The sequence below is a fragment of the Schistocerca piceifrons genome, chromosome X (genome assembly GCF_021461385.2).
Source record: "Schistocerca piceifrons isolate TAMUIC-IGC-003096 chromosome X, iqSchPice1.1, whole genome shotgun sequence".
In the NCBI taxonomy this organism is placed as follows: Eukaryota; Metazoa; Arthropoda; class Insecta; order Orthoptera; family Acrididae; genus Schistocerca; species Schistocerca piceifrons.
In genome coordinates, this window is record NC_060149.1 from 211,275,083 (window position 1) to 211,297,711 (window position 22,629).

Genomic DNA, 22,629 nt, shown 5'->3' on the forward strand with positions numbered 1-22,629 from the left:
CATTATTGGCCAGGAAGGCCCACCTGCGGTAGTTCGGGCGCGTAGTGCAAGCTTTTCTATTTGATCCCACTTGGGCGACTTGCGCGGTGATGACGATGAGATGTAATGATCGGAACAATACAAACACTCAGACCCCGAGCGAAGAAAATTTCCATCGCGGCCGGGAATCGATTCTGGGACCGCAGGATCTAGAGGCAGCAACGCTGACCAATTTATTGTCTTCTTTCTATTTGTTTCTTCGTCGTTTTTCTTATGCAGTTCTGTGCGGCTGTCGCATTACATCTCTCAAATTCCTTGAATGAAAACTTTACTCGGTTTTTTGTTACAGAGGATGGCTGGACGGCTGACCGAACAGGCTGAGCTCCCCTGCCGGCTACCGCTAGACCATGAGCCGTGGACAATGGATATGATAACTGATAGTACCCGCACATCCTAGTTAAGGTACCTTCTGGGTAAGCGTATGTTGTCCCTCAACGTCACCCCTTCCATTTGTCCAGCATACCACTTCAAAATGCTAGCTGGAAATGGCATTACACTGGCCAACCAGAACATTATGGCTAGCCCTTTACTATGGGGATCGAGCGAGGCGTTGTGGTGGCAGGACACTTGACTCGCATTCGAGCGGACAGCGGTTCAAATTGACTTCCGGACTTCTAGATTTAGGTTTTCCGTAGTCTTCTTAAATGGCTCGAGGAAAATGTTTGGATTGTTTCTTTGCAAAGCATACGGCCAATTTCGTTTCCCACTTTTTCACAATCCGCGCTTGAGGTTTGGCTCTAATGGTTCGTTGTCGATGTGACGTTGAACCCTAATCTTCCTTCCTTTAATGTAAGAACGAATATGTTTGAGTAATGTGAAGGATAGGGATATGCTACAGTAAAAGTACAAAAGATGATAGAGGCATAAAGGATGGTTCAAATGACTCTAAGCACTATGGGACCTAACATCTGAGGTCATCAGTCCCCTAGACTTAGAACTACTTAAACCTAACTAACCTAAGGACGTCACACACATCCACGCCCGAGGCAGTATTCGAAGTTTCGACCGTAGCAGCAGCGCGGTTCCAGACTGAAGCGCCTAGAACCGCTCCGCCACATCGGCAAAACGGAATCAGAGCACCGGCTCCTTGTACAGGCGGTAGTGAAAGTTGTTCGTTTAAGCAACTTTGTCAATAGGCAGGTTGTGATGGCCTGATTTAGGCGAATATGGTGGAAAAGCTCGAGTTCTTCGTATTTTAGGTAGCTGCGGTCATTACCATCTGTCTTCAGCGGAACGACGATATTGATACAACTAGTGGAAGACAAGACGATGTATGTTTCGCTTCGTTCAAGAACGTGGACGTAAGAACCCCGTTTTCACTCGCGCGGTCTGAGGCGCGTTGCGGGTGGCGCGGCTCCCCCAGTAGGAGGTTCGAGTTCTTCCTCGGGCATGGGTGTGTGTGTTGTCCTTAGCGTAAGTTAGTTTAGGTTAGATTAAGTAGTGTGTAGGCCTAGGGACCGATGACCTCAGCAGTTTGGTTCCATAGGAACTTACCACCACCCGTTTTCACTGAAAATCTGTAGCGTAACTGACGTGTGTTAGGATGGCTCTCGCGCCCTGATACGTCGCATTTCAACAGAACGGTTGTGCGTGTACAAGCCCAGAACTGTCCTGCAGTGGTTCTGAAGACTACAGTTGTCGTTCTACTTCATGTCCTGGTACTCAAATCTGCCAGTTATTAATCCTGTTGAAACACATATGGTATGTCATTGAGCACACGTGCTGAGATCACATACAACTTCCTCGTAATCTATAGGAACTGCATGACTTTTGTGTGAACAGCTGTTGCCATACTTCTCTGTCCACTTACCACCTGCTTATAAAATCCACTCCACGAGAAACTACACCTATCTTGCATGCTATAGACGGCAGATGGGCAATAGTACTGTAGGTAATTAGTGTATATTTCGTATGCTTCAGGCAGAAAGTGGCGTCCAAGCTGCTAACAGGTCATATTTTCGAATATCTTGAATATTTTGAGTCATACTTTTGCATCAGAAGGTCGCCAGGATCCACGTACTTTTTGTAATGTCATACTCGACAAGCTGGAAACGTGATCGTGTGGACAGCCATCGGGTATCATTGATAACTTAGAGAAATCAGTAACGAAATGACTCAGAATGGCAATCGCTGTCTCCCGCACGTGACAGAGCCACATCTTTACTTCAGCAGATACCTGGTACAACATTCCAAAGTAAGTGCAATCACGTATTGGTTGGAACCTTGTGCCTGTGTCACATTTTGTGGTCAACTGCTAGGTATACGACTTGATCCGTTCTCCTCGTGCACACCGAGGACGACGTAGTTAAGACAGTGGGCGTCCAAATTCCTGTCTGGACATCCAGATTTATGTTTTCTGTGGTTTTCAAAAATGGTTCAAATGGCTCTGAGCACTATGGGACTTAACATCTATGGTCATCAGTCCCCTAGAACTTAGAACTACTTAAACCTAACTAACCTAAGGACATCACACACATCCATGCCCGAGGCAGGATTCGAACCTGCGACCGTAGCAGTCGCGCGGTTCCGGACTGAGCGCCTAGAACCGCTAGACCACCGCGGCCGGCCTGTGGTTTTCACGCATCTACTAAGCCAAATGGTTTCTTAAAAGCAAAGGACAAGGCCGTTTCTCTTCCCCTACACACACATATACTTACATACTCCGCAAGCATAGCGCAGGGTACCTTGTACCACTAGTAGTCATTCCCTTTCCTGTTCCACTCGTCTACATGCCCCCGTAAGGACCCTAATTTCTCTTATCTTTTCCTCCTGGTCCTTGGGCAACATGTATGTTGCTGGCAGAGAAATCGTTCTGCAGTCAGCTGCCTGTTCCCTACATTTTCTGAAGAGTGTTTCGCGAGAAGAACGTCGTCGTTCCTCCAGGGATTCCCATTTGAGTTCACGAACCATCCCCATAACACTGGCATGTTGATCGAACCTGCTGGTAACAAATATAGCAGCACGTCTCTGAATTGCTACAAAATTTTTCTTGGATCTTACCATGTGGGGATCCCAAAAAATCGAGCAGTTCGCAAGACTGCGTCGATTAATGTACTGTATGCGATCTTCTTTATAGATGAGCTACACCTTCCTAAAATTCCTCCAACAAACCAAACTCGACCATTCGTCTTCCCTATTACCGACCTTAGGAGCTTGTTCCATTTCACATCGCTTCGCAACGTTATGCCTAGATATTTAATCACCCCCATTGTGTCAGAACATTACAACGTCGTTTTCCCTACTCAACTGCATTTCTACATTTAGAACGAGCTACGATTCTTTATACGAAACGAAAGTTCTGTCTGAGCAATTCCGTATCCTCCTACAGTCACACAACGAAGACATTTTCTCTTTCGAACTCGTGATCCATCTCCAATGACCTAATCGTCTATGACATTCTAAATCCTGACGTTTCCCCTTTTTTCTACCTTCTCGGGTCCACGTCCTCTATACATGCATCAATATTCCACCCACGAAAGAGGTAACTTACATAATCATCAGTGTGGGGCCTTTACCGTGTAGGATTAATACAGGAGATAGAAACACTTGATGAAAGAGTTGCAGGTTTCCTCCCGGTTTCGTTTAGCATGCACGAGAGCGTCACGGGGATGTGTGTCGAAGAATATCGCAGACGTTACAAGAGCCGTATAAGAGGCGTTATGAATCGCCGAGAGGTTTCTGTTAAAATTCCGAGAGCATCCGCTCCAGGCAGAGTCACGCAGCATGTTAGTTCTCCCGATCATGACGTTAAATCCGGCACATTCGAGCTCATAAAGAGCCTTAAGCCAACGGCACATTTACCGAACATTCGAACGTCAACTTTGAGCGTGCCGAGCTCAACGTGTTGCTGAACGCTCAAAAAACGATGAGGCTTGTGCGTGCTACACGCAGTCGCAGAGCACTCCAGCGGCAGTTGTCGGTTGTATATGGCTCGCAGTCACACAGTTTGTTTACGAAATGGACGGGCGTAAAATTGCTATGTCAGCACTATTAAAATGCACATATCTTCCGTTGTTCATATGTTCCTTATATTGTTCTGTCGGTAGTATATATTAATAAAAACTTAAGTATCCATGAACATGTTATAAGGCAAAAACGAAAGCTCCGTGTACAGTCAGTAAGAACATCAGCTTACAAAAATTCCATTACAAATAGTGCGATACAGGTATACAATAGTCTTCCATATAAGATAAAAATTAATTCATAATTATCACTTCTTAGTAATGGCCTAAGGTCATTCTTATTCTATCGTTGTTTCTATTCAGTAGCAGAAACCTTACAACATGTGAAACAGAAGACTAAGCAATAATACGCAAAATATCTTACCGAGTGCAAGCTTCTCTTGTAGATAAATCCAACGGAATGGTTCAAATGGCTCTAAGCACTATGGGACTTAACATCTGAGATCATCAGCCCCCTAGACTTAGAACTACTTAAACCTAACTAACCGAAGGACATCACAAACATCCATGCCCGAGGCAGGATTCGAACCTGCGACCGTAGCAGCAGCGCGGTTCCGGACTGAAGTGCCTAGAACCGCTCGGCCACCGCGGCCGGCTCCGAACAGAATATACTCACATTGTTGAGAGACAGAGAGAGAGAGAGAGAGAGGGAGAGAGAGAGAGAGAGAGAGAGAGAGAGAGAGAGAGAGAGAGGAGAATTATATTTACATAGTGTCCAATATATAGAATATAGTTGTACTAAAACAGAACGAAAGTCTCAGAACCTATTAGAAAACGCGGAAAGGGGGAAAAAAGGGCGTGATGAGACGCAAACCTGCAACATACCACACATCACTTTGTAACTCTGCATCTCTATTGATTACACTATACAGAACTTTTGTATCATGCGACCTTGCCTTGTAGGTTACCATCTTCTGATGGCTATAATCGCAGATATCTTACTATATCTTATTAACTGATATTTAATTATAACGAACTGTACCAAGGAAATGTGTTTTACGTGGATCTTGGCCTCGCGGGATTAGCCGAGCGGTTTAAGGCGCTGCAGTCATAGACTGTGCGGCTGGTCCCGGCGGAGGTTCGAGTCCTCCCTCGAGCATGGGGGTGTGTGTTTGTCCTTTGGATAATTTAGATTAAGTAGTGTGTAAGCTTAGGGACTGATGACCTTAGCAGTTAAGTCCCATAAGATTTCACACATTCTACATGGATCTTAAATGTGCCTTTGCCTACGAATGGCATACCTTCATAACACGCAAATTACAATTCGAAAATTATTTAACCACCAATACGACGTTTCCTGTCGTTTTGTCACAAAAGATCGTACCGATAAACGACGGGTTTTCGAAAGATCAGTTTTCTGGTGCTTCGAAACGGCATATATTCATAGAACGTAAGTTGTAATATAAAAGCCACCAAATATGAGTTCAACTGAGGCTAATATGGCGTCTCCAGACTCAGTACTGAAAAGAGATGCCGTGATTGTGACGATGGTGTCGTTTCTCCACCTTATTGGTCTACATTCAAACGTACGTTCAGAATATTTGCCCTTGATATTGCTCTACACGTTCGGAAAGACTCCTCACCGTGCTTTTCCACACCATGACGTCAGAAACTCGGCGTGCTCAACGTTGACGTTCGAATGCACGGCCCTTAAGCCGACGGCTTCCTGACAGTATTGGTCCAGCGTACTTTTGACGATCGTCACAGGTTAGTTGGAAAATCGTAGTGCTACCACAAACAACCTCTGACACACATCGAATGATGGCTGGCGTGGTACTGATAAATACACAAATGTAAATATACTGGCATAGTACCCCTTGCCGTCTGCAGTTTCACGATACGATCAGCTACATTCACGAAGAACCCCGTTCAACTGATATGGCTCGACCATATAGAGTCCCTGTTGAGACTTTGTTGCTTGCTCATTTCGCAGTCTCGTGCTTCGTTGAGTTCTAGCGATTTCTGATGCTATGTTTTCCACAAGCACACAGGTATTCACAACTTCCACGGTCCTGGATAAACATTATACATTCACCTTACATGACCGTTATACACGGCATCAACAGTCCTTAAAGTTCATTTACATATTCATCTAAGATGGCCGTCCAGGGGAGCTGCACAGACAGACCTTGCACACTCTGTCTCTGTCAAATTCAAATCACGCAGTACCATGTTTTAATTTGAATATCTTGTTAGTACCACATTATTTTCACATTTGCGTGCGTTTGTAGGCCACTAAAACTTTTATAAAACATTAATTACATTGCCTTCGGCAGAGGACGTGGTCAACATTAGCAATTAATTCTGTTGGCAGTCCCATCCAAGTGTGTTGCCATTTTTCTCGTGATTTTCTTCCTAACATTTTATACGTATTTCCCGATCGCGTCCTTTGTCATTGGCAGCCTATCCTGGCCCACTGTTTTTATATTTTCTCTTCACAGTTTCCGGACAGCATTAACAATTTTTCATGACATCTACGATCTTTCATTGAGTTCTTAATTTTTTTAGTTTCCTTTTGGACCTTGGGTAGCTGCCTAGCATTTTGGGGCCTCTCCAAAATACCACTTTTCGAATTCTGTTTCATTGTTATGTCCATACGTTTTTGTTTAGTTTTGCGTGTGGTTATTTTATTGCATGTAATTGACTACTTGCTCACGAGGGTGGTTTTGAGGTAACATATTGAACTGTGAAAGATTGGTTAAGATTTGATTGGAACCTGTAGCCAACTCCACTATGGTTTTAGCAGTCACCCTCGTTTGCACTGGACTGTGATTCCTGTGTGTCACTAATTTATGTTATGGGTGAACACAGATCACTGTGAGAACTGCTTTCGCTGTAAGTTTTCACTGCTCAGAGATAAACAGCGTCCCTAAGCTTAAGAGTGCAAAAATTAATTTCTTTCATGAGTCTCCTTATTATTATAAACTTTTCTTTGGGTGTCTTAACTTTTCTAAAATCAATAGTAGAGTGTATCCCAGACTAAGAATGAATCAGTGCGAAAAGCATATTCATTTCACAAACATTTACCGATTTCCTGTTATTAAATATGCCTATTAACTAATGGAAACGAATCGCGGTATGGTGAATCCCAAAATTTTTCTCGCTTGCCGTGCACCACATTAGGTCAGTTCAAACCCATAATACAGGGTGATTCAAAAAGAATACCACAACTTTAAAAATGTGTATTTAATGAAAGAAACATAATATAAACTTCTGTTATACATCATTACAAAGAGTATTTAAAAAGGTTTTTTTTCACTCAAAAACAAGTTCAGAGATGTTCAATATGGCCCCCTCCAGACACTCGAGCAATATTAACCCGATACTCCAACTCGTTCCACACTCTCTGTAGCATATCAGGCGTAACAGTTTGGATAGCTGCTGTTATTTCTCGTTTCAAATCATCAATGGTGGCTGGGAGAGGTGGCCGAAACACCATATCCTTAACATACCCCCATAAGAAAAAATCGCAGGGGGTAAGATCAGGGCTTCTTGGAGGCCAGTGATGAAGTGCTCTGTCACGGGCTGCCTGGCGGCCGATCCATCGCCTCGGGTAGTTGACGTTCAGGTAGTTACGGACAGATAAGTGCCAATGTGGTGGCGCTCCATCCTGCTGAAATATGAGTTGTTGTGCTTCTTGTTCGAGCTGAGGGAACAGCCAATTCTCTAACATCTCCAGATACTGTAGTCCAGTTACAGTAGCACCTTTGAAGAAAAAGGGACCAAAAACTTTATTGGCTGAAATGGCACAGAAAACGTTCACCTTAGGCGAGTCACGTTCATACTGAGTTGTTTCCCGCGGATTCTCAGTGCCCCATATACAGACATTGTGACGGTTGACTTTCCCGTTAGTGTGGAAAGTTGCTTCATCACTAAACACAATCTTTGAAACGAAAGATTCATCTGTTTCGATTTGAGCAAGGATAAAATCACAGAAATCGATTCTTTTAATCTTATCAGCTGCAGACAGTGCTTGAACCAATTTCAGGCGATAAGGTTTCATAACTAACCTTTTTCGTAGGCCTCTCCATACAGTTGATTGTGGAATTTGCAGCTCTCTGCTAGCTCTGCGAGTCGATTTTCCTGGGCTGCGAACAAATGCTTGCTGGATGCGTGCTACATTTTCATCACTCGTTCTCGGCCGTCCAGAACTTTTCCCTTTGCACAAACACCCATCCTCTGTAAACTGTTTATACCAACGTTTAATACACCACCTATCAGGAGGTTTACCACCATACTTCGTTCGAAATGCACGCTGAACAACTGTCGTCGATTCACTTCTGCCGTACTCAATAACACAAAAAGCTTTCTGTTGAGCGGTCGCCATCTTAGCATCAACTGACGCTGACGCCTAGTCAACAGCGCCTCAAGCGAACAAATGTACAACTAAATGAAACTTTATAGCTCCCTTAATTCGCCGACAGATAGTGCTTAGCTCTGCCTTTTGTCGTTGCAGAGTTTTAAATTCCTAAAGTTGTGGTATTCTTTTTGAATCACCCTGTATAGCGCACTTAAATAGCGAAGCGCAGGTTTAAGAAGCAATGTAACTCCATTTTCATTGGTCGTTACTATTATTTTTATTCTACAAGAAGTAGTGACAAATTCATACCTTAAGTACTGCTATGTCGTAGTCCGAGTAGGCGGGGACGTAGTGACTATGTGGCACAAATCTTTCAACAGTGTGCACGCTGCCACCTGTCTCTCGAACACTGGAGCCCGCCCTTACGGTCGCGTTCTGTGCTGGCACAGCCCTAAACACAACAATACAAGAAACCGTGACATTTAACGCACATCGCCGTGAAACATGCATTTGCAAAGTGTTACTGTTGCTGTAGTATAACCTAGAGATAATGAATGTTTAGATTTCATCGATCACAATCATGAAACTGGCTGAAGCTCTGCTTCATAGCAGAAATGAAGTTAACTGAGAATTGTAAACAAATTCATGCAGATGGTTTTGCTACTTACAAGTTGTAACAGTATCCTGTAGTAACTGCCCAGTTTTCATTTATAATAACAGCACCACACATGTGTTTTCCATCTAACTGTAGCGACAACTGAAACAAAAGGAAGACATAGAAACTTAAATGGTTCAAATGGCACTGAGCACTATGGGACTTAACATCTGTGGTCATCAGTCCCCTAGAACTACTTAAACCTAACTAACCTAAGGACATCACACACATCCACGCCCGAGGCAGGATTCGAACCTGCGACCGTAGCGGTCACGCGTTTCCAGACTGAAGCGCCTAGAACCGCACGGCCACACAGGCCGGCATAGAAATTAAAGTAAGCTTTTATACAAAGTTGCTGCTCACGACAAGAAATAAAACTGCACTGCAAGGATCGAACATCGACTTGGAAAAAGACGATGAAACAGGAAGCTCTGACAGAAAAAATAAGAATTATCTTTTTTATGCCATCAATGAATTTTTAAATGAGAAAACGGATGAAGGAGGTAATACATTTTATTTTTATTTTAAAAATTATTTTTAAAAGTTTTACCATATTCGCAGAGCAGTTGACCTCTTTCCTGAAGTATGTAAATGATTATGGATTTCAAAACTTCGCGTGCATATCCTGAGTAGTGTGGCATCAAAGGCGTTCTAATTAAATTTAATCACTCTGTCACAGTGGTCCCAAACCTGGTGGTAATAACACCGTTAGAGGGAAATTTTAATTTTCTGAACCGTAAAAAAGATGTTCAATTATGTTTCGGTCACGAAAGTAAATTATTTTTAAAGGATCTTTATTATTATTATCACTGTTTCGTAATACTGTAATACTGATTACTTAAGTTGCCAGTAACTATTTTTATCAGAAATTGATTCGTTATTAATTTCTCAACAACAAACCAACTAATTTACATCCCAACACAACAGTAAGTAATGGCTACTATACTGCTGTTGCACCTACTCTGTATTATTGTTATTATTAGGCAGTCGACACATACAAAGCATTCGCAGCCTGAAGTTTTCCAATTTCTGCCAGTTCAGAATCAAGCAGTCCAGCAATCAAGTGATTTAGCAAAAGTAGGGCTAAGTGTAGTGCCCACATTTTAATTTGGTTGTTTTAGATAGGGGTGCAGGTTGCCGCTGAAGCAGGTATCGCCAGGAAGATGAGTGGTGCAGAGGAACCATGTTTTGCGACATGTTTCTACTCTCAATGTGGATAATTAGCTTCATTTTCTCGGAAGGAGATGTAGGTAGCACTACGATTTACTGGAAATTGCTTCATAGTTCTGTAGCAAGAAGATAGAAATGGCAGTACCAATTGTTTCATTGATTCATTAGTTCGTGATTTAATAAAGCACCTACAACACATAAAAATTATTTATCTTAGGTCGTTTTAAAAATGAAAGTGTACGAAGTAATTTTTTTTTTCATTTTAAAAGTAAGTGAGGCGATATTGTCGATGGCTGTGAGGGGACGAGGGGGGTTAATAGCTAACACCTGATTGTACGCGAGGATAACGGTCTCAGAAAGGTTGGAAATCACTGCTCTGTAACCTAGAGCCTGAATACGGAAAATGTGGGTGCAAGACTAGGAACCTTAGAATTCACTTCTCGAGTTATTGGGACATTGGCCAAGTGCTACGCAGGATTTCATACTCGAGCCAGTTCCTTTCTCTCCATAAGTGAATTATCAAGCGTTAACTCTGTAGCTAAAATGCGTTTCCTTTTCATTGGTAACATTTGATTGAAGAACTTACGTATGGAGAAATAAGCAAACTTAATTCAACGTTTTTTAAAGGAATAGCTTATTAATACGAATAAAAACAAATTCTGAGGTCTCATTTAGAGACAGGAAGTCCTGAAACGAAGAAGGCCTTACTGTCATTGGAGGTGCTCTTATTTGGCTTCCGGCTTCGAAATAATCTCGATTATCACACAAGGGAGAGAAAAAAAAAAAATCAAATCCGTGTGCGATGCCATAAGCTTTCTCTGGAACAATTCGTCACAGAATACTTACTTTACGTAGTGACATAATAAAAATCACTTTAGTACTTGGCGTAGGAGAATGAGAAAATATTTTTATCATCCAACAAAGAACTGCTAGAATAACCCACGGTGAAAAATTAATTTATACTTATACTCTTAACTTAAAAAAAAACTTCAGTCCCTCAAATATACGTTTCTTAATTCTTCATAAAAGCTTACGTTTGCAGAGAACCAAGAGTAACGTTAGCATATACATGCATTTTCCTCATTTTAGTATAAGGGTAAAATACAGACTTTCTTTGAAAGATCAGGAGCTTTCAGTTTCAATATCTCTAATTTTAGAATATATAGTAACATGACACTTCAAATAAAATATGTTAAGGGTCTTTATACTGAGATAATAGTTCTTAAACCTTCTCTTCAGTCAATAAATATATGTAGTAAACTGTTCTAAATGTAAAATTACGTACAGATACATACAGAGATTTTTAACATTGCACACTGCAATTGTGTGAATTTTACAATTTTGCCTACTTTGTATATTACACTACATTTTTTACCCAGGAAATAGTTTGTAGTTTTGCAGTCAAAAGCAAGAAGAAATGTAGTAAAATACAATTTTCACTTTTATTTAAGCTACCAGAGATGTGTGAACCGTCTGCGATGTATGTTATACGTAATTATGCTCAATGTATTATTTTAATCTGAGAAAAGAGAGTTAAGATCAGGACTACTGGCGTTCTACACCATATGCACTAGTCAGCAACAGTCTGGAGCCAAGCTCTGATCTCACTCACAATGGGATTCTAATTTTTAAGGTCTGTTCCAAAGAACTATTGTGGAGTTATAGAGACCTAAAGTGTTACTCTTGCAATGTCTAGCCTCAGTACACTTTCACACCTGCTGGCTGCGAGCGACTACCTGCAAACGTACCTCTTCGCCTTAGGGCTTTGAGTGTCGTTGCTAAAATTTTTGTTGTTTCATATTCCGCATACTGTCGCTAGTTATCAGTTGGCCTTATAGGTCCGGAGAGAGAACCTTACAGGAACTCCAATTTAATTTTCGTAATCTGACCATTTTCAATTCCAGTTTATATCCTCTTCTTCTGAGAACCTTGTACCAATATATGAGAATTCAAGGTAACACCTTCATCGATGTGTTTGAATCTCTTTATTGCAATGCGACCGGTTTCGGACACACCGCTCTGGCATCAGGCCGCTTTATTGGCACAAAATTTAGTGTGTAGCGGGCACTTCATGCATGGGTAGCTCTGCTGACTCTAAGTCTGATTTATATCCTCCGTTATTCCAGCATTGAAAGTTGGTTATAGGACCAATTATTGTCAATAGAGGGGCCTGATGACGGTGCAGTGTGTCACCGAAAAAGAGATTCAAACACACGGCTGAAGATATTACCATTAATTCTCATATACTAACAGGCCGTTATCCTACTCTCCATTCGAAATATAAGATGGATACACGGAACTCTACCAATATTTCTCTTTCTTTCTCCATCTCTCAGCAATTTCTCTTCGGGTGTACTCAGTTCTATTTTCCCTTAACACGATATCCCCAACGGATTGTGCTCCATCTACCATCCTATGTGATTTCCTTTTTTGGTTATTTTGCTTCAGACTGCACTTCATTTCTACCCTTCGGGTATGAACATCTCTAGTCAACGAGGCCAACTGATACGTTGTCTGTAATATTTCACTGGTATTCTTTTTCAATACTCCTGTTCATTTTTTATACTCCTAAAGGTAATCACCTGTATAGTCGTTATTAGCTTCTTTTCCTGGATGGAATTGGTAAAATGTAAATTTTTCTTTCCACACACCCAATGTTTCCTACAATTTTCCATCAAAGTATATAATTTCTTACATTTAACTGAATATTCCTTGATTAGGATTAGTTTAAAAATGTTGTGGCGATTCATGGTGGTCGGCATTCTCTTTCCGCATATTAATACATCTTGATAGAGGCTAGGCATTACACAATCCATTCTTCGCTTGTTGCGTCGTCGTTCAGGTAATAGCACATTCTCCTCTTTTTACAGACGTAACAAAATTTATTTCGTCCTCTTGGGCAAACCATTAAAATTAGACTACATCCAAGATAACCCAAAAGCTTTAGCAATTGATTGTCATTGCAGTTGACTGAAAAGTAAATGATGTTTACAGAAGACTAATAAGGAACAAACATGTTCAGTGACAAAAAGCGGTTGTCGCGTGTTTAGCGAAAGGTACTTAGAATCTCTCGTTCACAGTTCGAAATTTGTAAACGAGGAACGGCTCGACAAGAGACACGAGATGTGTGCCATGATACAAGCTTCAAGATGAAACTGACAAGAACATATGAAGTGATCAATAGTTTGAAACTGTGTAATGTTCTGTTTTCTAGTCGTTCGGAAGCAAATTACGATTGGATTAATACATTTTGGGTATTCGCACAAAGAATTCATATACTTTAATCGCAAGCAGGCAGTCGAAGACAGTAAACGGATGACTGGAAATACGTCACAGTCGTGTTTTCCTCTCAAGCGTGATGCACCAGTCTGGATTACTTGGCCTTGTTTCTTTACAGAAGAAGTGAAGACGTCCATATGCTTTCCTATGTCCTGGTTCTTACATGACAATGGGAAATAGTGAATCGTTTGCATTTTCTACCTGTTTTACCACGAAGAAACAAATGGAGAGAGTAAATGGGAGATGAAGAAGCTTGCACAGGATAGAGTAGCATGGAGAGCTACATCAAACCAGTCTCAGGACTGAAGACCACAACAACAACACCGTAAGACCAGTCATCCATAGGTTAATATTTAACTCAGTTGAATGAAGAAATAACGTCGTATCAAGCGCAGCTAATTGTAGTTGTCCACTGTCTAGGAAATTCACTAAGTTTACAGTACAAATGTGAAATCTATTGGCCACTTATGGCTGGTGTCTATAAAAGTTTATGTATCATACTTACGGAATAAGGTACTTCCGTAATATTTGCCGGCAGTCCGCCAACTATGCGACGATGCCTGTGCAGCGATCGGCATTCAGCGTTTCGGCAAAAAACTGTCAATAGAGAAAGCACGAATTAAAAATTTTGTTACCAGACTTAAATGTGAGCTATTTGAATGCATTCTAAAGGACTTTATTTTAATATAGTGACATAAAGCTACGCAAAGAACATTAGCTGTTTTCGAAGTGCATAGAATTAAGGTGCCTGTTACACAGGAGTAATCATTGTCCACTGTTGGTCGTTAGTCTTCCCACCTCAGATTACATACAGGATAAGTGCCAATGTACGTTTGGCAAAAAATCCAAGCATGAGTAATGTGTGACAACTGAATTGTGGGAAAAATAAAATTTATATATCTTTCCTGAGCTCCCCTCCTCCCCCTCCCCCCCTCCATCTTTTTTCAATATATATTTCACTTTCTAACGGCCTACCAGATCTGGTGTGTTGTATTTATATTTGCTTAAAGTTGTGGTTTTGCGAAAACGGGAATTATGTTGTAAAGGGATCATGGAAAACACTAGACATGGTTAACTGTCTTTTATTAGTTACGTAACGGATACATGAGGTTCTGTTCGACATGCCCTAACATGACATCGGCAAAGAAAACGAGATCGTCCTCCATACCTAGCAAACAATTATTAATTCCCTAGCCCACAATACCCGACAGGCACAAACCATTGTTGAATACCTATAACGTTCATAGAGTGCATTGTTACTTTGTGGGTCGGCCGGTGTGGCCGTGCGGATCTAGGCGCTTCAGTCTGGAACCGCGTGACCGCTACGGACGCAGGTTCGAATCCTGCATGGGGCATGGATGTGTGTGATGTCCTTAGGTTAGTTAGGTTCAAGTAGTTCTAAGTTCTAGGGGACTGATGACCTCAGATGTTAAGTTCCATAGTGCTCAGAGCCATTTGAACCATTTTGTTACTTTGTGGGAGTAGTAAGAAAAAATGTTCCTTATGATTATTGTCTTACAATTAACTCCTCATCGCAGAGCAAGGCGCTGGCGAGACATTCAGCTTTTATTCTCACCAACATCACAGCAATTTTTGATGGTTCAAATGGCTCCGAGTACTACGGGACTTAGCATCTGAGGTCATCAGTCCCCTAGAACTCAGAACTACTTAAACCTAACTAACCTAAGGACATCACACTCATCCATGCCCGAGGCAGGATTCGAAACTGCGACCATAGCGGTCGCGCGGTTCTAGACTGAAGCGCCTAGAACCGCTCGGCCACACTGGTCGGCCATTAATTTTTGATCCTGCAGGACGTTACTTATCTCAGTGATGGAATGGTTGTTTCGTGTGAGGTGCTTCAGTGGACTATTACCCCCCAATGATGAAATTCCATTCCAGCTACTCTGGTTTTTCATCGTTTCCGCACATCACATCGTTAATGCCAGGGTAGTTCTCTAAGCACGAGAGATTTCTCTTCTGTCCTTGTTCAGTTCGAGCATAGTCAGTAACAACTTCGATGTTGTCTCAACGAAAAATTTTCTTTGAAAGCGCGGGAATCTTGTAACATGAGGAAACGCGTAGATCACTATCACTTCACTTTCACTTATTGTAATCGAACAAACGCGTCATTTGTACTAATGAATCTAAGTATTCAATACTGTTACTGGAAATACGTTACCTATTCACTAATGTCTGTTGTTTTTGATATACCGGTCTACATATTTAGAAAAAAAAAGATTGCATACAGAATGGTCGTTATTTATTCAGCCTGCCGATTGCCAAACGCAGCTGCATTTCCAGCAGGAAATGTAACCGGATGTATAATGAACGATAAACATGGATCAACTTTCTAGCAAAGTAATGGCAGTGTTTCTCGTTTCCCGATGCTCTTTCATCATACTGTGGAAGCCTTATGAGCAGCACAAGATGGAGCAGCCGTCATCGCTCGAGCCCTTCCCCACAGCTGGAAGTCGTCCAGACTTTGACGCAAATGGCTCTCATGAAATCAGCGCTACTTAGTATCTAGAAATGCTGAGGACGTCATCACGGGTACTCCCAAATCACGATAATAGTTGAGAGATTTCGCGAAAGGAACGCTTCCTACTGTCTTTATGACGGTTTTTTTAGCAATCTAAAGCTGTGATTCCAGTGGTATTAGATGTCCGTTTTTGCCTGTTTTTGTTACTCCACTTCCTGTCCTATAGGCTCCTATCCCTCTATCCCTCACAGCGAAATTACACGATTCAGCATTACCCGTTGGTAACATAACCCATAAGATTTCTGGAAGTGTGTAGCAAGGTGCGATGAAAATCTTGATTTATTCTAATGCATATCACTTGTACTCAACGTGATCGAAAAATCAGAGGTATAACACTCTGTTTTCACATCACGAATTTAGGAGAATAATTACAAAAGGAAGTAATTTCATCACTGATTTTTTTCAAGTGCAGCAAGTTACTTCAGTTACAATTTGTAGAAACGCAGTGTCCCATTTGATTCATGCTACATATGTTTCGCACAGGGCCACGGCTATAAAACAGGGAAATTAGGACTGATATAGACTCTTACAGTCCATACATGTTACTCAAATAGGAAAAGAGTGGTGGAACCGCATATACCGTCGACCATACATGTACTGTGACTCGAGCCGCATAATCGTTATTTTAGGTGTCTTCGATTTCCCTTTCACCGCTTTTATTATTTTCGCATATGACAGCAATTACATTAAACTGCACTGTGGTTTCTTTAGAATGTCGCTGATGCTTTTGACTGCTTCGTTGTGTTGGTGATCAGAAACTGTGCAGTGGTCGACGTGGTTTCTATATTATTTCATGACTAGTCTGTAACACAACTAAATCTTGAGAAATTATTACCTCATTTTTTGAAACTTCCTGGCAGATTAAAACTGTGTGCCGGGCCGAGACTCGAACTCGGGACCTTTGCGTTTCGCGGGCAAGTGCTCTACCAACTGAGCTATCCAAGCACGAAAGGCAAAGGTCCCGAGTTCGAGTCTCGGTCCGGCACACAGTTTTAATCTGCCAGGAAGTTTCATATCAGCGCACACTCCGAGGCAGAGTGAAAATCTCATTCTGGACCTCATTTGTTGCTTTCAACCCATCTATGGGTATCATAAACATGCACCATAGGTGTTATTCATGGATATTTCAATGACTGAATTTCATTAGTTGGGGCAGACGACGGTGATACAGTAATTATCAGATTAATATAGCACGCCCTGAGCGTCAAGTTATTAATATTCGAGGGAAGCTCTTTAGGTACTTTCAGGGTTGTAGGTCAACTAAATGACGCTAGCATCAAGAAAACAAAATTGCTCACAGCGCGGCTCAACACAGCTGGAAAAAAATAATTACTGCATGTGGCGTGTCCCGAGTTTTCTTTTGATTCGAGGACAGGGAGAGTGAACGAAAGTATGAGATCAAGCCTTCGCAACCACGAGACGAACCTGCCTGATAGAGCGAAAAGAGCCGTGAAGAAGCTGAGACATGAATAATCATAGGATAATTTTGAGTACATTTTAAAAAATGGTAAGAGGAACGGCGTTTTACTTTCTTTATATTCAACCCACCGTAAATTTGCGAAATTAGATGAGAAAGTGGTAATACTAAACAAGTCATCTGATTTTCTTATGTGTCAACGACTTTATACATTATTATTATTATGAAATTCACAACGAACTAACACAGTCACTGTTACAAATCGGGGAAATAAGAGAGTGATTACTGAAATTGTTGCAATGAGATAATGGCCTAATTATTAGCCGCAGTGGAAACTAAAATCTGCAGTCCTCCTTGAGACACATCATTTTGCAAATTCTGTTGCATTATAATGAAACAGATTCACATACTTAAGCGTATATTTTTAGGTGCACAAAAGAATATTGAAAAACTTATCTGAGTAGACTAGTGCTTTTGCAAATATCATAAGAAAAGTTATAGAATGGTGATGACATTTCTATCTTGCCTCTCGGTTTCTTGCAACACGGACTATAACAGCTATGAGTGAGGAAATTCTTTACAAACATTGAATTGATCACAAATACAATTTTTACTTTCCAAATGGTTTAGATGGCTCTAAGCACTCTGGGACTTAACATCTAAGGTCATCAGTCACCTAGACTTAGAACTACTTAAACATAAATAACCTAAGGACATCACACACATCCATGCCCGAGGCAGGATTCGAGCCTGCAACCGTAGCAGCCGTGTGGTTCCGGACTGATGCGCCTAGAACCGCTCGACCACAATTTTTACTGTCAACGTAGACAATCCACATGTCCTCAGAATGAGATTTTTACTCTGCAGTGGAATGTGGGATGATATGAAACTTCCTGGCAGATTAAAACTGTGTGCCGGACCGAGACTCGAACTCGGGAACTCGACCAGCTTGTGTTCAGTAAAGTACTCAAACACACCGCAAACTTTTAGTGCACTTGTTGCAAATAAAATTTAAAAACACGAAATACCTCATGTTGCAGAATGTCTGATAAGATATACAATTACTTTCGGTAAAGGCCACATTTTGACTCCGAAAATAAATGTAAAAATGTTGAAGGCAGCGGGAGGAAATTCCTTCGATTCAAACCTGGAATCAATTTACTTTGATGTCGTCGTCTTAGCCCATGAAATACACATACCTGATCATGAGACAATTTGTATGATTCTACATTTTCTGTGAATCATCTACAGCGATAAGGATAACCTTTTCAATTATTCTGTTCTATTTTGTTATGTTTCCGAATATAGAAAAGAAACCAGTTTTGCTACAATGCCCCTATAGCATCTACTGTCGGTGGAGATTGCGGACCGAGATGAGTTTTTACACTAAGTCATTGCTTATTTCTTGACAATATACCTCCCAGTGCGGTTAACGTGTGAGGCAGTCTTTAATACTGAATAACGAAGGCTCTCGGAAATGACGGTAAATAGCCGACAGTCAGCTGCTGACGGGCGAGCTGTGCGATATAGGCACGGTGAAGCGATTGGAAGTTAGCAGCTAGCGGCGCGACCGCGGGAACTCACGCGGCAAGGCGGCGAGGAGCCACAGCAGGCAGCGGGCAACATCCATGTTGTCGGCTCTCTGGAGGCGCGTCTACTGAGCCCCACAGAGATAAAGCCGGTGCTTTATTCTCCGATAACTATTGTGCAACTGCAAAATCACATGTGCGTCTCTGCTCGTAGGCGCCGGAATCGAGACGGTGAGGCGCCGTCGCCGAGGCCGGACGCACGTAGTCACCGCTTATCGCCGCAAACATCTCCCGCATGCCATCCAGTTGAACCCGTCGATCAAGGGCGCTGTTTATTTACAAACGAGGCCGTTGGGGCGTAGTGTCACACAGGTTTTTCGGGACAGCTCGCCTACGCATGCTGCGTCTCCGTTTCTAGTCAACAGCTTAGAGCCAAACGTGTCGCAGACGGTAGTTCCGGAAGCGTAGATCCGGGCCGAATCACTGGTCCTGGACGCTGGACATAAATCCTAAAATGAAAATAATAAGCTACACAAACACTTAAAAATCTGCAACTACTTATGCGTTGTACGATAGAAATAAATACACTGACGGAAAAAAAATCGTAATACCAAGAAAGATTTGTGCGACATGAACTGAAGTTGGTAGGCGTGTTTCTACATCTGAAACGTGATGTCTATTCAAATTTCTCTCTAGTCGCGTAAAGCCGGTCGCTGTGGCCGAGCGGTTCTAGGCGTTTCAGTCCGGAACCGCGCTGCTGCTGCGGTCGCAGATTCGAATCCTGCCTCGAGCATGGTGTGATGTCCTTAGGTTAGTTAGGTTTAAGGGGGCAGGACGTCAAACAGGCCGACTTGGAGCAGGAGAGGCATCTCAGGACATTTTAATTTCCAGTGTCTATACTTTTACAAATAAATTCATAAAACTTTGTCAGCATCACCAGGAAGGATTCAGGATTCACACTCATTGCAGTGGAAGTTCGAAAACATAACAAACTAATTTTTTTTACGTGCGAAATTTCATCATTTTTTCACTTACTAATGGCTGCATTTGTTGCTATAGGTACACTTTTCTTCATAAGTTAGAGAGATTCTTCGATGAATTTTGCACAGCGTACATACCATACTCACAGGTGTATGAAACTCTAGAATTTATTTAATTTATGAAAAAACTAATGAACTGTTATATTTTAAACTTCATGTTTGGAAAAAAACACAAATTTTATAGTTAATTACCTCAATTTTTACCACAGTTTTTAATAGATTTGGAAAATTATAGAGTTTAATACACATTTCAGTATGGTTTGTTTGCTGTGTAAAATTCATCGACGAATCTCTCTTACTTACCAAGAAATGTGTACCTATAGCAACAAATGCTGCCATTAGTAAGTGAAAAAAATGATGAATTTTCACACGTAAAAAAAATTACTTCGTTATGTTTTAGATCTCCCACTGCTATGAGTGTAAATTCTGAATCCTTGCTAGTCATGCTGACAAAGTTTTATGAATTAATTTGTAAAAGTATAGACAGTGGAAATTGAAATGTCCTGTAGTGCCTCTCCTGCTGCAAGTTGGCCCGTTTGACGTCCTACCCCCGCCCCCCCCCCCTTAAGTAGTTCTATGTCTAGGGGATTGATGACCTCAAATGTTAAGTCCCATAGTGCTTAGAGCCATTTGAACCGTTTTAGTCGCGTAAGAGTGGAACCGGAGGAAGCAAATCAGGTTTGCTATAAGTACATGCTGTAACGGTCGTGAGAATTGGTTGTCTTTGAGATTGGACGTGGTGAATTGATGTTAGACAAGAATACCTTTAAGGCGACAAAGATGTCATTATCAGCACTTCAGTGAGTTTGTGCGAGGTCGTGTATAGGGCCACAAGATGCTGGACAATTCTTCAGCGATACTGCAGAAAGATTTGGTAAGAATTTAGCCACTGTACATGAATGCTGGCAGCGGTGAAGACGCGAATTTACGGTCCCAAGGAGACCGGGCTCCAGACTGCCATGCGGCACTACCGAGAGGGAAGATCATCGTATTCGGCGTATGGCTCTGGTGCACCGTACTGCATCTAATGGAGCAACGTGAGAAGCAGTTGGTACGAAATTGACACAGCGAACTGTTACAAATCGGTTACTTCAAGCACAGCTCAGAGCCAGACACCCTGTAGCGTGTGTTCCACTGACGCCAAACCACCGTCATTTGCGACTTCAGTGGTGCCAAGTGAGAGCTCATTGGAGTGCAGGGGACAGAGTGGAGATTTGGTGTCTTTTCTGATGAAAGCTCGTTCTGTCTTTATGCCAGTGATGGTTGTGTGTTGGTTAGGAGGAACCCAGAAGAGACCCTGCAATCAACCTATCTGCGTGGTAGACACACTGGACCTACACCTGGAGTCTGGGGTGGGATTTTGTATGACAGCGGGAGCACTCTCGTGGTTATCCCAGGCACCCTGACTGCAAATTTGTACGTAAATCTGGTGATTCGATTTGTTGTGGTGCCATTCATGAACAGCATTCTAGGGGATGTTTTCCAATAGGATAACGCTCGCCCACATACCGCTGTTGTAGCCCAAGATGTTGTCCAGAGTGTCGACATATTGCCTTGGCCTGCTCGGTCACCAGACCAGTCTTCAATGGAGCACATATTGGACAACATCGGACGATAACTCCAGCTTCATCCATAAACAGCATTAACCGTCCTTATATTGACCGACAAATTGCAACAGGCATGAAATTTCAGTCCACAAACTAACATCCGGCACCTGGACAGGACAATGCTGGCACGTTTGCATGTTTTCATTCAACAATCGGGCGATTACACCGGTTATTAATGTGTCAGCATTTCACATATGCAATGGCTTATCTCTCACTTACATTAACCTGTGACTAGAATGAAGTTTTCACTCTACAGCACAAGCTTGGGTACCTCAGTTGGTAGAGCACTTGCCCGCGAAAGACAAAGGTCCCGAGTTCGAGTCTCGGTCCGGCACACACTTTTAATCTTCCAGGAAGTTTCATTAATCTGTGATCTTGCAATATAATCGCTTGAATATGTTACCTAGACAAATGTATTCCCGAAATTTCAGTATTCTCCATTAATTATTCTTCGGTGTTGGGATTTTTTTCCGTCAGTGAATTTCATACAACAAGATATTATTAGATCAAATGGGGAAATGGGTCGGCTTCGCACAGAAATGAAGTTCGTATCAACGAAATTTTAACTTTTTATCTTTGAACAAGTAGTGCGATAACGCGACTCAAGTTTTAATTTAATGTTGTCGGTGTTATTGTGGTAGTGGCCTTCAACTGGAAAACTGGTTTAACTACGTTAGACAATCCTGCGCTGGGCTATTCACCTTTGCGTTACAATTGCAACATATAAACATTTGAAACTGCTTGGTCTATAATTTTATCCCTCTCTCTCCTCCATCCTTAATCCATCACCCAACTGACCATTCCTGGGTGCCTCACGATGTATGCTGTCATCAGATCCAAGTTGTGCCATGAATTTCATTTCTACATCTACATTTACATCTACATGGTTAGTTTGCAATTCAAACTTAAGTGCCTGGCAGAGGGTTCATCGAACCATTTTCATACTACTTCTCTACCATTCCACTCTCTAATGGCGCATGGGAAAAAAGAACACCTAAATCTTTCCGTTCGAGCTCTGATTTCTCTTATTTTATTATGATGACCATTTCTCCCTACTTAGGTGGGTGTCAACAAAATATTTAGGCATTC

The 22,629-nt window shown here is 41.8% G+C and overlaps 1 protein-coding gene across 1 annotated transcript in view; it reads right to left on the minus strand.

Moving 5' to 3' along the window:
* Window positions 1-19,014, minus strand: part of LOC124723069 (trypsin-1-like) — a 33,684-nt gene extending 14,670 nt beyond the window's left edge. The window contains exons 1-4 of the mRNA XM_047248245.1: window positions 18,949-19,014; window positions 13,911-14,002; window positions 8,970-9,058; window positions 8,611-8,752 (exon numbers count right to left, since the gene is read on the minus strand). Of these exons, the coding sequence (XP_047104201.1) occupies window positions 8,611-8,752; window positions 8,970-9,058; window positions 13,911-14,002; window positions 18,949-18,994 (369 nt within the window). The 5' untranslated portion in view covers window positions 18,995-19,014. The remainder of the gene's footprint in view (window positions 1-8,610; window positions 8,753-8,969; window positions 9,059-13,910; window positions 14,003-18,948) is intronic.
* Window positions 19,015-22,629: the final 3,615 nt, after the last annotated feature.